General features: G+C 44.3%; 1 protein-coding gene across 3 annotated transcripts in view; it reads left to right on the top strand.

The window, feature by feature from the left end:
* Positions 1-10,688, top strand: part of TAF3 (TATA-box binding protein associated factor 3) — a 122,457-nt gene extending 111,769 nt beyond the window's left edge. For all 3 annotated transcript variants that reach the window (XM_061435738.1, XM_061435739.1, XM_061435740.1), the window contains 3 exons: positions 4,500-4,755; positions 7,714-7,820; positions 8,754-10,688. In XM_061435738.1, the coding sequence (XP_061291722.1) occupies positions 4,500-4,755; positions 7,714-7,820; positions 8,754-8,868 (478 nt within the window). In that variant the 3' untranslated portion in view covers positions 8,869-10,688. The remainder of the gene's footprint in view (positions 1-4,499; positions 4,756-7,713; positions 7,821-8,753) is intronic.
* The last annotated feature ends 3,899 nt before the right edge of the window (positions 10,689-14,587 follow it).

The following is a 14,587-nucleotide window of genomic DNA, read 5'->3' as shown; positions in this document are numbered from 1 at the left end:
GGGCTATGACAAGATAAGATGATGTAAATATTCAAGAGGCAAGCCATGAGCTTGAGGAATTAACTGCATTTGCAGTTATGTGCTAATTATATGAGCACTCAGAGTTGAGCTGTAAGGATCAAGAAGAAGAAGGATAATGACTGATTTGAAGAATCAACATAACACCAATTCTCATAATTGTCTTTGGGTATTTGTTCCTTTTGATCACATGTGAAATATGGAAATGACTGTGTTACAGTTCGTTGTTTTAAGTCCTGATGCTCTCAAATATAATTTCTCCTAAATTCTAGGTATTTATTTTTGTTCCTAATTGAGATGAATTAAATACTAATTAAATACTTGGTATATTAATTTTCTATTTCCACATAACTAATGACCCCAAAACTTAACAGCTAAAGCCATAAACATATATTACTTCCCAGTTTCCCGTGGGTCAGGAATTTGGGGTGGTTTTGACTCCATTCTCCATCAAGCCACTGCCCTGGGCCTCGGTCACTGGAAGGCCTCCCCAGGGCTGGAGAATGGCCTGTGGGCTCAAACGGTGCTGTGGGTAGGAGGCCCCACTGGCCGGTCACATGGGCCTCTTCCTAAGGCAGATTCAGCATCGTCATGACTTAGCCTCTGGCTTCCCCAGAGCTCTTGATCCGAAAGAGAGCAGGACAGGCGCTGCAGTGTCTCTCATGACCTAGGTGGACGTCACATGTAGCTGTTTCACAATAGCCTGTTAGCAGCCGTCCAAGTCAGAACCCACCCAGGCTGTGAGGAGACTACCCCAGGGCAGGAGGGGCTGCTGCAGGCAGCCTACCGCTCTTGGGCCTAGTATTTCTGGGACTTTTAAAAGAAAAGTAAGAATGCAAAACGGTGAAGTCTTATAACCAGTGACGCAGCAGTGCTGGTACGGCAACCACACTAATACTCGGTGAAAGCCCAGTGGTCTCTTTTTGGTAAGGAGGGTTAGTTTACAGTACACCATGGGAATCTGTTTCACGTGTTTCTCAAAAGATGCACAGAATTGCTGAGATTGATCAGAGGTTTCAATATGAAGAAGAAAAGCAAGTTAGAATCCCAGGGATGGGGGAGCCTGGTGGACTGCCGTCTATGGGGTCCCACAGAGTCGGACACGACTGAAGTGACTTAGCAGCAGCAGCAGCAGCTTTATCAAAGTGAGTTTTCTCCAAAACATCAAACAACTTCCCTGTTGAAAAACTGATGTAAAATTCACGGAGGCACTGACAGTAGATTTTACCTATGGCATCATTTTGTTGCCATTTAAAAATGGCTCTTGGCTTCTAAGGGTGAGTAAGTGAGCCATTGTGAGGGAACTTGTGAACTTCGAGCAGTGAGTAGCCTCTCATTTGGACTTTGATGACTCTGATGGCCGGCCTCACAGTGTTTGCACACAATTGCTGACTGGTGAGGATCTTTAAATTCCCCCTGGTAGAGTTCCGGGGTTGGAAGAACAGAGAAGGCGATGTCTGAAAGTAGGAAACTACAAAGGTTGACGGTGAAGACCAGTGGGAACCCAAAATTATTTTTACGATGATCAGATTAGGTCGAGGGATGACGGTTTGTGTTACAACTGAGGAGAAGTTATATCATGTGATACCGTTACCTATTTTTTCGATAATGTTTAAAACTAAAGCCATAATAAAAGAGTTGTTCTTAAAACTCTGCCTCCAGTTACCTCAAAAGTAATGGAGCAGCTGGAATCAACAATAGCTTTCAAATTCTCGTCAGTTTTCTTGTGGATTTCAAAAGAGTTGGGAAAGGCAGGTCCCTTTAGAGCCTGCATAACACCAGTCTGTATGCAGGTCAGGAAGCAACAGTTAGAACTGGACATGGAACAACAGACTGATTTCAAATAGGGAAAGGAATACATCAAGGCTGTATATTGTCACCCTGCTTATTTAACTTATATGCAGAGTACATCATGAGAAACGCTGGGCTGGGTGAAGCACAAGCTGGACTGAAGGTTGCCGGGAGAAATATCAATAACCTCACATACGCAGATGACACCACCCATGGCAGAAAGTGAAGAACTAAAGAGCCTCTTGATGAAAGTAAAAGAGGAGAGTGAAAAAGTTGGCTTAAAACTCAGCATTCAGAAAACTAAGATCATAGCATCTGGTCCCATCACTTCATGGCAAATAGATAGGGAAACAGTGGAAAAAATGAGAGACTTTATTTTCTTGGGCTGTAAAATCACTGCAGATGGTGACTGCAGCCATGAAATTAAAAGATGCTTGCTCCTTGGAAGAAAGGTTATGACCAACCTAGACAGCATATTAAAAAGCAGAGACATTACTTTGCCGACAAAGGTCTGTCTACTCAAAGCTATAGTTTTTCCAGTAGTCATGCATGGATGTGAGAGTTGGATTATAAAGAAAGCTGAGTGGCAAATAATTGATGCTTTTAAACTGTAGTGTTGGAGAAGACTCTTGAGAGTCCTTTGGACTGCAAGGTGATCCAACCAATCCATCCTAAAGGAAATCAGTCCTGAATATTCATTGGAAGGACTGATGCTGAAGCTGAAATTCCAATACTTTGGCCACCTGATGTGAAGGACTGACTGATTTGAAAAGACCCTGATGCTGGGAAAGATTGAAGGTGGGCCGAGAAGGGGACGACAGAGGATGAGATGGTTGGATGGCATCACTGACTCAATGGACATGAGTTTGAGTAGACTCTGGGAGTTGGTGATGGATAGGGAGGCCTAGTGTGCTGCAGTCCATGGGGTCACAAAGAGTTGGACACGACTGAGCACCTGAACTGAACTCCAGTCTGCTCTCCTGGAAGCAAAAAATTAGTACATATTTTGTCTCGTCAACACTGAGTACCCACTTTAGTGTTTTTTCTTTTGCTATTCAGAAAATTTGAATGAGAAATATATATATATCTCAATATGTACCATATTTAAAGGAGTAATTAATTGAACTAGAATAATTCAATTGAATTGGAGGAATAGACATTTGGAAGGATTATCTTTATTAATTATTTTCATGAAAGGGCCATTTCTCTAAATTGGAAAATAAGCAGATTTATTCTGGTAGGTATTTCTGAGACCTCAGGTATTGCCCCATAAACTGATCAGTAGTCTGTTTACATCCATTGGCTTCACTGCTAATGCTAAACCATGGGTACCATTCACAAGCCTTGAAGGTAAGGGAGACACTAGATCCTAACTTTCCTTTTCAGAAAAAAAGAAATGATAATTACATGACATGACGTGTTAAAGGTATTAGCTGAAGCCACGGCAGTAATCAGATTGGAATGTACAAGTGTGTCAAACTGACGCATTGTGCAGTCAGACTTACACGAGGTTACCTGTTAGTTAGATCTCAGTTATAAAAAACTAAGTGAGGAAAGCTTGTTACCAATGATAAATATAATGTGTATTGTTTATATACTCGAAATGCCTAAAACAGCAGTGGGGTGCACTGTTTATGGGCATCTGCAGAAAAAGCTCAAAGAACAAAAACATGGAAACACGCCTGCTAGCTGGGGGACAGTGGACCCTTCTGGAGGAGTGAAGGGGGGAGGCCGGAAATAAACACACTTTCTCTATGGTTGATGTGTGCTCTGCTGCTGCTGCTAAGTTGCTTCAGTCGTGTCCAACTCTGTGCGACCCCATAGACAGCAGCCCTCTGGGCTCCCCCGTCCCTGGGATTCTCCAGGCAAGAACACTGGAGTGGGATGCCATTGCCTTCTCCAATGCATGAGAGTGAAAAGTGAAAGTGAAGTCGCTTAGTTGTGTCCGACTCGAGCGACCCCATGGACTGCAGCCTACCAGGCCCCTCCATCTACGGGATTTTCCAGGCAAGAGTACTGGAGTGGGGTGCCATTGCCTTCTACTGATATATACTGCCCCCTGCCAAATAAAGGAACTTTGTGTAAACAAAAGAAGAAGAAATAGTTTGAGGACCAAATAGGCAGGCCTCAGTTCAAAGCCTGCCACTCATTTACCCAAACTCCGTTCTCTCTCTACTCCTGTTTCCTTGTTTATAAAACAAGGGTCACTGCAGCTTTGAAGTTGCCCTGAGGACTGAATGGGGTAATGTGTGGGAAGTACCTAGTGTAACACCTAACTGCTTAGAGGTGCTCAGCAGCTAGTGCTTTTAAATGACTTGCGTAAGGTCACACCCCAGCCTGTGGAAGACGTAGGGTTTGACCTCAGACCTCCTGGTTCTGAGTCTAGTTCTTCCCCGGCTTGGGTTCTATGAAGAAGGCAGTGTTGATGCAGAAACAGAGCAGCGGGCAGCTCTGACCATGGAAAGGAGCTGGAGCCCCTGCCTGTTTCCTGCTGCCCAGCCTGTCTCCCTGCCCTGATCATGGAGAAGCCACTTGGGCAAGAGCCTTGCAGCCTGAGCTCTGCCTCTCTCTGAACTCTCTGAGACGTCTTTCGCTGCTAGAAGAATCAAGTGATTGTGCCATCGTGTTTGTAGCTACCTGGCTTGACTCAACTGTGTGTTTTGATTTTTCCGTTTCTCTCTTGTTGACAGTGTCATCAGCAAAGTGGTCCCAGCCCCCGAGGCTAAGCCGGCACCTTCTCTGAACAGACCCAAGACGCCGCCCCCCGCCCCAGCCCCCGCCCCGGCCGCCATGCACGTCACCCCTGCCCCGGTGCCTTTGCCCCTCCTGGCCCCGGCCAGCGCACCCCTCGCCGGGATGCCCGCCCCAGCCCCTGCTGCTTCGGGAGCCGCCAGCTCCAAAGCCCCTGTCCGCAGTGTGGTCACGGAGACGGTCAGCACTTACGTGGTGAGCTGCTTTCTGTTTTGGGGAGTATTTAAGAGAAAGTCACTTAAGAGCTCTTTGCTCATGAAAATGTTTCCAATTAAAAAAGCAGTGTCAGATGTATCAACATTGAATTTCAGAAGCAATTCTTCATGACCGGAAAGGCATGTTCATTGCATCTTCAAGCCTTTGGCTGACAAGTATTGTGTTAGGATGTTTGCATAGTTAGTCTCCATAAATAATGTCAGAGCATTGTTTTTGTTACTCATCATTGTTTCGGAATATAACTATATATGTAGATATATACACACACACAAACATATATACAGCACAATCAGTGTATAAATATAGAGGTGAATAGTGGCAGTCAAACTCCTCATTGACTTTCTTGATCAAGCAGTGATTCACTTCAGAGAATAATTAGCATGACATGCACACATCTCATGGGCCAGCCGCTCTTTCTGAGCAGGAGCACTAATTATAGTATCTCACTGGCTGAGGTCCAGGACATATCAGGGCCTGCAGAATGAATGAAAATGAACCTGTCAACCACAGAACTTCCTGAGTCCCAGGAAGTCTTCAGGTGGAAAAACTCCCCTTGACAAATGTGTTCACACGGTTGTCATGAGAGTGTTCTCCCCTGTTTCATCCCTACTCAGTACTATCAGGTCTAACTCAAGCCCTGAATTCAGTTGAGTAATAAAGAGGCTCTTTGGGCTCTGTAGTGTGACACACGAGCACATGACAAAAGGATTTCAGGCACGTGGCGGTCCCCAGTGAGCTGACACCGCGAGACCACAGAGTATGTAGCCTGAGATGTGTCCGCCTGGTGGTGGCGCGGATCTTTCAGAATAGATGTGCGTGGGAGGCAACAGGCTCGGACTCCTTCCGTTGTCGTTAAAAATCGTGCAAGTATTACATTTCTATACAGGCATTTTGAAAGGAAATTTCAATGAATCATTGTGTTTGAGGCACTATCATGATACAGAGGATAAGAAGAAAGTCTCAGAAGTCTTCAGAGAGGATATAAAGACATGAAATATTAAGGAGAAAATATTAAATTGTCAATTCAAACAACAATGGAAGACATGATACAAATATCTGTGGTCATTAAATCAGTGCATTCAAGGACCAGCTGCCACAGGTGTTTAATTGAGGCCAACGTCACCCCAAGATGGGTAAATCGAGGAGGACTTTATGCTTGATCTCCTTGACCTCCATTTCTTCAGCTGTAACCAGGGATTGTTAGACTAGGTGATCCCTGTGGTGTGTTCTAGCTCTAAAATCTGATTCTCCAGTGGGTTTTTGAGTCAACTCCCTGGAGATAGATCAGACTTGCATAAACAGCGTAGATGAAAAGCCTCTGTCCCCTCAGAGACACTCTGTAGACAGAAGACAAACTGTGATTTGAAGGAAGGACACAGGCTGATTTTGTTGCTGCCCAATCTATGACACTGGAACTGGCACTGACATTCCTTCAGCTCCAGTCTCCCCATTTCTAACCTACCCAAGCATTGTTTTAGGAGGATGAAACCAAGTCAGGTGTTTTCGAAAGAGCCTAGTGAACTGCGAGGGGCTGGGCACTGTAGCAGATTTCTCATGTCACAGGGTCATGGCCTCCTAACTTCAAGAGTCAGCAGCAGGACAGGGCATGCATGGCAGCTTCAGGGCGCAGGGTGCTGGGCTGGCCTTCACCCCAGACAGCTGGCACAGGCCGACTGGTGGTCTCTCTGCTTGAAACTGGAGACGAGGCCCAAGTCGGGGATGTGGCTGCCCACAGATTTGTTCAGGAAACCTTTACAGCCTTGTCTGCTCTTGCAGAGACTTTCCAGAATGGCAGACCTTGAAATAGTTAGAATTCCGTGAGTTAGAATGAACCGTCTCTGCCCCCCATACACCCATCACACAAACACAAAAAACCGTTTTTCTTCTGCATATCCAGTCAGTGTTGTATATGAATGTACCAGGAGAGACTACAGCTTGCAAAATCAACTGAATGAAATTATATGCTGTGTGATCAGCAAAACTTTAAAAAATTAACTCTTAGTTATTGGTGGCTTTGAAAGCCTGTCATAGAATTGTCTCTTCCAGATTGGTCTTGTTCATGTGGAATTTGAGGAGGTGGTTCGGTTGGGAATGCTTCTTATTTGGAACTGCTAAGTCAAGTCCAGAGCACAGCATAATTGTTGCAAAATAACGTGAAAACGTGTGGCTCTCTGGCCTCCTGCATCCCTTATTTCATTTGCCCTTTAGTTGATTGTACTTTGCTGAAAATGTCATAAAGGGAATGGAAAGTTACTTAGTAACAACTCTTTTATATCCTTGATCTTATCAGCCAGTTCAGGAGGAGGGTTTGGCTAATAAGTAATAAGGCGATATACGCACATAGGCCGTATTTATTAATCCCAGACCTGTGAATGCAGTGGAGGGAACAACACAGAGCTGAGCTAGGGAGCTTTCAGAAGTATCAGGCATTAGTAGTCATTCAGAACCTATGTGTTCCAGTATTTTTTTAGATAAAGGTGACTGTAGGTCACATGGCTCACAGAAATGATTATCAAATGTTTTGTTTTTATGACTTTCAAAAGACAGTTTAAAATAGCCATTAAAAATGTCTTGGGAGTTCCCTGACGGCCTAGTGATTAGGACTCGGCACTTCCGTTGCCAGGGCCCAGGTTCAGTCCCTGGTCAGGGAACTAAGATCTTGCAAACCATGCAACATGGCAAAAAAAAAAAAAAAAAAGTAGAAGAAAGGTCTTATCATTGAACTCTTAGTAGCATTTTTTTTTCCATATGATGCCAGGATAGTGAGGGCCATGATCACAGCTTTAATAAATTGTTAGCTCCTGGGTTTTTTGGCCTGTTCGTTTAGTCTGTCAGTTTATTAGCTCCACAGGATGTAGTAATCCTTATAATGCCCTTTTTGGGATTTCTTTTTTCTCAATGCCTCTCTGGTTTCCTTCCCCCCCGCCCCCACCCCAGATCCGAGACGAGTGGGGAAACCAGATCTGGATCTGTCCCGGCTGCAACAAGCCCGATGATGGGAGCCCCATGATCGGCTGTGACGACTGTGACGACTGGTACCACTGGTGAGTCCCCTGCGGGACACGAGGGGAGAGGCTCAGCACACGAGTGGCCCCGGCCCGTGCAGGCTCTTGTCCCAGGGCAGCTCGTCTCCCGGGAAGAGCGTCTGGAGCAGAATCCCTGTGCCAAGAGAATGGCGTTCGTATTGTTTCCAAAAATTAGTCTTTAGACTGTGGCTCTTCAGCCTAAATTCAATGTGTCTCTTAGTGCACGTATTCTTTAGAAAGGGAAAAGGAGATACAGGGGGTTGGTTCCCTTCCCTTTCTTGTCATTCATTTTCTGTAGCAGCTGCAGAAACACTGAGGGACCCCGTAAACACTGCCATAAAGTGCAGGAGTACCGGGGCGGCTCGGGTGGCTTCCCCGGCTCCTCAGCACCCTCCCCAAACTGAAGGCGCAGCATCAAGACGCATGCAGACCGTCTCGCTGTGTGATCTTGAAAATATCAGATATGAAAGATAGGCATCCACTTAGTCACACGCTATACAATGTCTCTGAGATAAAGACAAAGCCGTGGCTCAGAACAATTAGACTATTTCTGGCTGAAAGGATGAATGAGCTAATTAATGTCTCCAGCAGGGCCTGGGGAAGGGGCTCGTGTAAGGTGATCACCCACACGCCCAGCAGGAGTGCAGCAGCGTCTGTCCGCCAGACCTGGTGACTTGGGTGTCCAGTAAATGCACCTTGAAAGTGAAAGTCGCTCAGTCGTGTCCGACTCTTTGTGACCCCATGGACTATACAATCCGTGGAATTCTCCAGGCCAGAATACTGGAGTGGGTAGCCTTTCCCTCTTTCAGGGGAGCTTCCCAACCCAGGGATCAAAGCCATAAACCTAACAGATTATTGAATGATGTGAAATTCCTGAAGAATGTAGGACAGGAAGATGTGTGTCACTGAAGCCTGTTTGTCTGAAGTGCCTTTTGCTTGGTTCCCGTGTAGGCCCTGCGTGGGGATCATGGCCGCGCCCCCAGAAGAGATGCAGTGGTTCTGCCCCAAGTGCTGCAACAGGAAGAAGGATAAAAAGCACAAGAAGCGGAAGCACCGGGCACACTGATGCCTGGAGCGGGGGTGCCCCCGCCCACCCCCCACCGCATCGCCCCGGACGCTGAGCCCGGCCAGACTGAGGACAGAACACGCGCCCCCCCCCACCCCCGGGGGCTCTGCGAGGGCCCCCGGCCGAGGGCCACGTGGTCGCCCCCGGAGAAAGACTCTCATGCACGGGGCGGGGGGGGCCTCGCCTCCGTTTCCTATTACCAGTGACAAGTATTATTAATAAAAAGACTATAATCTTTCCTTTCGATTTTCCTCAATTCTCTCCAGGGCCTTTTCCTTAAGGTGTTAGCTGAGAAGATGGCGTGTGGCCCACCCTGACCGTGCCCGAGGGTGACGTGGGTCGGCTGTGTGTGTCTCCAGCCTCCTCCCCTCTGTAGTCAGATAATCGTAATCACATGAAAGAAAACTCCAGGGGGAGTGTCAGTAAATATTTTTGTGATGAAAAATATATGAAGCTTCCCCACCCTGCACCCCCTGTTTTTAGTACTAACATGTAAAATGTTCAGGCTTTTTGTGAAATACCTTATATTTTTTAAGAAAAAGGTTTCTATCATGTCCTGTTGGCTCTTCTGTGGTTTGTTTTTGTTGACTCTCCCACCTGTCCTCTCTCTCTGTCATCCCCCAACTCTGCCCTTTCCTCCAAACTGCTTGTGGTCTTCTCATGGATTACCCATCTCATCAGCTTGTAGGAAAACTCTGCACACCAGGAGATCTCCCCTAATGTAAATAATAAATATTTATGAAGTAGTTATTTTTAAAAATTTTTTATCGTGTTTAATTCTGGCTTTCTGTGAAACGCGCTGCGGTTTCAGCCCCATCTGTAATTACTGCTGTACATAAGCAAAGAAGGCTGGAAAAAAAAGAGCCGTACGTAAGTTCAAAGTTACCTACCTTGAGCTGAACCCTCGCAGAACACTGGGGGGAGGACCTGAGCAGTTGGAAGGAAAACAAGGCAATTTAAATCTATGGCTTATGATTTGAAATTGTTTTGTTATTTCTTCTATTTCTGTAAATTTCTTTGACTTTCTTTTGTTTCAAAGGACATGTAGATTCCCCGAAAGTAAAAAAAAAAAAAAAAAAAAAAATACTGTAGCATTTTGTGTTTATATTGTTTTATTTCTGCAAATCTGTTCATTGATATTGTGGTTTAAGGCTGAAATGAAGTATATTATGCAATTTTTTTTTAAAAGAAAACTCATCAAATTTCAGGGTATCACAAAACTTTATTATATTACTATACTGCCCACTATTTATTATATGTTAATAGATGTCTGAGAGATAAACCAAATATTTTATTTTTAATGTAAAACATCAAATTTAATTTTATTAGCATATTTTAGCAACTTTGGAATAAATATGGACTTTTACTTGATTTTGAAATAATCCCAACTTGGGCCAGTGTTAATGGATATCTTGAATGCTAGAATATGGGCTTTGAACCTAATACAAATATATTAATAGAAATTGTGATTTTTTTTCAAATGCCAAGTAAATTGATATTAGTGTATGAATTAATCATATTTTAAAACATATTATGTGGTTAGAGAAATGAGGTTTTCTGCTGTGAATGTTAAATTGCAGATCAGTGTCACCCTCTTGAGTGCAGTATCTCATTGCCCTCCTTGTTCTAGAAGCCAACATTTTTCTATGCCTACAAAGAAAGCATCTATGTTGAGATACATGGTTTTGTTCTATTGATTTGAGATCATCCTAAATACTTTATACAATATTTTCACATGCACAGAATCTACCCCATTAGTGCTTTTTGGAGAGGGATGAAGGTGGGGAAGTGCAAAATAAAGGATTATTGGCTATTTCATAGTTTGCTTTTCCATTTTCTTTACTTAGGATTTAGTTCCTCAAGGCATGGTCAGTGGATCTGACCTTGCCACATCTAAGTGAGCTGGTCATGCCACTGAAATCAGAATGCAGTGCCGATATAGAACTTTCCCCCAGTCCCGCTGTCTGAGAGACCTCAGCCCACAGGACACTGAAGGAATTTCAATCAGTTCGTTGTCTTTTGCTATTTCATGGTTGCTTTCCTAAATCCAGTTCATGATTTTATAAATGGCCTTTGCAATAATAAAACCAAAGAATCACTTTCAGGGGGCCGAAGAGCTCGGGGGATTAGTAATGGAATACAGAGCCTTTCACCTCTGGGTCAGTGAGCTGAATCCAGTCCAGGCCACCAGAGACTCGGAGTTGTTACCGTCTTCTGACTGTTCAGCGGCCTGTGTGAAATGGGCTGGTGGTCTCCGTCTCTACTGGATGCTAGCCATACACCAACCAAAAGGGGTCCAAGAAACTGCAAAAGGAAATGTGGATTAGAGAATAAAACCCCGGTGTTCCGAAGCAGAGTTAGAAAGCTGGGCTGAATCACCCCGCATAAAGTTGCACTGAAGAAAAAGAGTTTTACGGACGTCACGAAGAGGATGGAGATGAATTCACTCACCCTAATGCAGTCGAACTAAATAGGGAAATGAAAAGCCTGTATTGGACGAGAGGAGAAGGGTTATGTTGGGAAAGATGATGGTTTTAATCAGAAAACCTTGAGGGGACCCATGCAGTAGAAAGAGAGTGGGTTTTGAGGTGGGGGAGGGGTTGGACTGGAAAATTCAAGGCATTTTTGGGGTCTTTTTTTAAAAAAAACTTTTTGTTTTGTATTGGGGCATAGCTGATTAACAATGTTGTGGAAGTTTCAGGTGTACAGCAAAGGGACTCAGCCATACATATACATGTATCCATTCTCCCTGGGCTTCCTCCCATCTGGGCTGCCACGTAGCACTGAGCAGAGTCCCCCGGGCTTTACAGTGAGTCCTCGCTGGCTACTCACTTTCAGTACAGCCGTGTGTGCATGTCCATCCCAAACTCCCTAACCAGCCTTTTCCCCCACCCTCTACAACCACAAGTTCATTCTCTGTGAGTCTCTGTTTTGTAAGTCCATTTGTATCATTTCTTTTTAGAGTCCACATATAAGGGATGTCATAGGATATTTCTCCCTCTCTGACTTACTTGACTCAGTATGACACTCTCCAGGTCCATGCATGTTGCTGCAAATGCCATTATTTCGTACTTTTTAATGGCTGAATAGTATTCCATTTCCATATGTACATGACATATATATATACATATACACCACGTCTTCTTTATCCATTCATCTATTGATGGACATTTAGGTTGCTTTCCGTGTCTTGGCTGTTGTAAACAGTGCTGCATTGAACACTGGGGTGCAGGTATCCTTTCAGATCATGTTTTTCTCTGGATGTGTGCCCAGGAGTGGGATTGCAGTGTCATATGGTGGCTCTATTTTTAGTGTTTTAAGGAACCTCCCTACTGTTCTCCACAGTGGCTGTGCCAATTTGCATTTCCACCCACAGTGGAGGAGGGTTGAAAGAGAGCGGGTTTTGACTTTTGAGGGATAAGAAGGTCACAGAGCAGCAAGCATTGTAAAAACTGCCAGGACTGAGCAAATGTGATGCAAAAGCACAGAGGGTGCTTCCTGTGGGAGTGGGACACGTTCCCCTCCCCCAGGGGGGTCAAGGAGCTCATTTCTCTGACTGGCAAGCTGCTTGTCTTCTGAAGGTGTTGCCACCAAAGCGCAGCGAGGAGCCCTACCCTCCAGATGACTTGCGGCTCCAAACGTCCTGCAGAAAATCAGAGGGCATCGGAGCACTCTGGCCCCGTCGGGCTTTTCGCAAAGATAAAACGTAGTGCCTCGCTCCGCGGTATCACCTCAACCGCCTTTGTTCTCCCCTGAATAGGACGATTCAACAAAGACCCTGGTGACCAAATTAAAGTGTAAAATGAACACTGAGATATGGAAACCTGGCTGGTGAGAATGCTAATGAATGAAGTCCACTCAAGACACGCGGGCTAAGTTTTCAATACAAATAGTTTTATGGCCAATCTCTCCAGATTATAGCAGTCTTCTTTAGAAGTCCAAGTCTCGAAGTAGATAGTCGTCCCAGCTGAAGAATGAAACAGATAATGCTCTGAATAACGTCTCTCCACAATAGTATCTGTCATTCTCTTAGGAAACTCTGTCTTTGTGAATCCTGCATTTGTCGTGGCCCAAAATATCTAAAGAAACTATTAATCCCCAAGTGCCGGCCAGGAGGTGACACTGGGAATCAGATATTCTGAACCTTTTCTTCTTCCTCTCAGGGAAACACAACATTTAGTTTACATGTGAGGTAGTCAAACAACCACTGGTTACCTTGTTTCATTCCAGACCACTCAGCTTGTAGGTTGGTTTCTAGGACAGTTGGGAACACTTTGATTTGTTTGTTCAACGTTAGCTGGACACACTTCATGGAAACGGCAAACGTGCACAAAGGGGCAAATGTATGTTAGACCCAAGTTCAGTTTTCCTCCACCATCAGGCCTCCACCGTTTTGCACTTGTTCCCACAATATTCCATGTATTAACTTGCACTTCATGGACTCCCGAAGCCCCTTCTGTACTCTTTCTCCACTTCTCTCCACATCACCTTGCTATCATCTTAGACCACAGTGGCTTTTCATATGGATATGCTTTGAAATGTTTACATTTAGAATTTATACTTTGAAATGTTTATATTTAGAACAAAATATTGAAAAGCTTAGCGAACAGTTAACTATTCTGGGAACTAGCAGAGTTGACAAGATATGAAAAAATTCATTTCTTTGTGAAGAAATGGATGCCGCAAGACATAAAGGTGTGGGGGTTTCAGAACTGAATCATTTTAGATATTTTCCCCTTAGCAATTATCTCCTACTCTATCCTTGGAACCTAGCCAAGATTTTGTTAACCTTTTGAAGTTTTGAGGGAGTTTTGGTTTTTTTTTTAGCTTGGTCTTATTTTTGATTGGTGAAACGTTTTAGAATGGAACTATCTTAAGCAAAACGACACAAAACTGAAGACTCATTGGCCTTAATTAGTTAACTACTGCCAAATTCAATGGTTTGAAGAAAATGTTTGTGCTGATTCTAGGGCCTCATTTAAATCTATGATAAAAGTAGTCATCAGTAGTCATTCAGTTACAGATCCAAACACAGTTTGAAAAAAGACACATAAAGAAGATATAAATTTAATGCATGCAGCTCATCAACCAGCCTGTAAGCACTCCAATGGGGGGCCGTGGATATGACCAATTCTATTCAGTTTCTAAAGTCAATTCCATTTCTAAACATTGGTAAGAATATGGTAAGTCAAATATATTGTTATCATACTTCCAACGAAATTTGACTTGAGTTGTTCTTCCTGGAAGTGAGCTTGATTCCTAGGAGTCAGGGAGGTAACCTGCCCTTGTCATAAGGAAGATCACCATGTGGTCCACCTAACTGTTTTCAGATTCAGATTTTTACAGCTCTGTGCTATGCTCTGCCCAAAGTGAAAACAAAATACTAATAACCTCACCCATGGCCTGTTTCCACGTGAGGTGTTTGTGGAGAATGACATTGGAGAGGTTGTTAGCTGAGCTTCGGGAAAATCGCGTTCCACACGTTCTGCGGCAGCTTCCTTGGGAAGCTCTGATTGCCTCCCTGAGTGTTCAAAGTTCAGGAAAAAAGGTTTTTCCTCATACTTTTTAAAAAACTATACAGGTGTTTATAAATGTTTTTTTCCTCTCTTATCATACTTCCTTGGTGAGACCACACTGCTGCTGCTGCTGCTGCTAAGTCACTTCAGTCGTGTCCGACTCTGTGTGACCCCATAGACGGCAGCCCACCAGGCTCCCCCGT

This window comes from Bos javanicus, chromosome 13 (assembly GCF_032452875.1).
Source record: "Bos javanicus breed banteng chromosome 13, ARS-OSU_banteng_1.0, whole genome shotgun sequence".
Taxonomy (NCBI): Eukaryota; Metazoa; Chordata; class Mammalia; order Artiodactyla; family Bovidae; genus Bos; species Bos javanicus.
The sequence above is the reverse complement of the archived record's forward strand: the minus strand, read 5'-3'. Positions and strand labels throughout refer to the sequence as shown.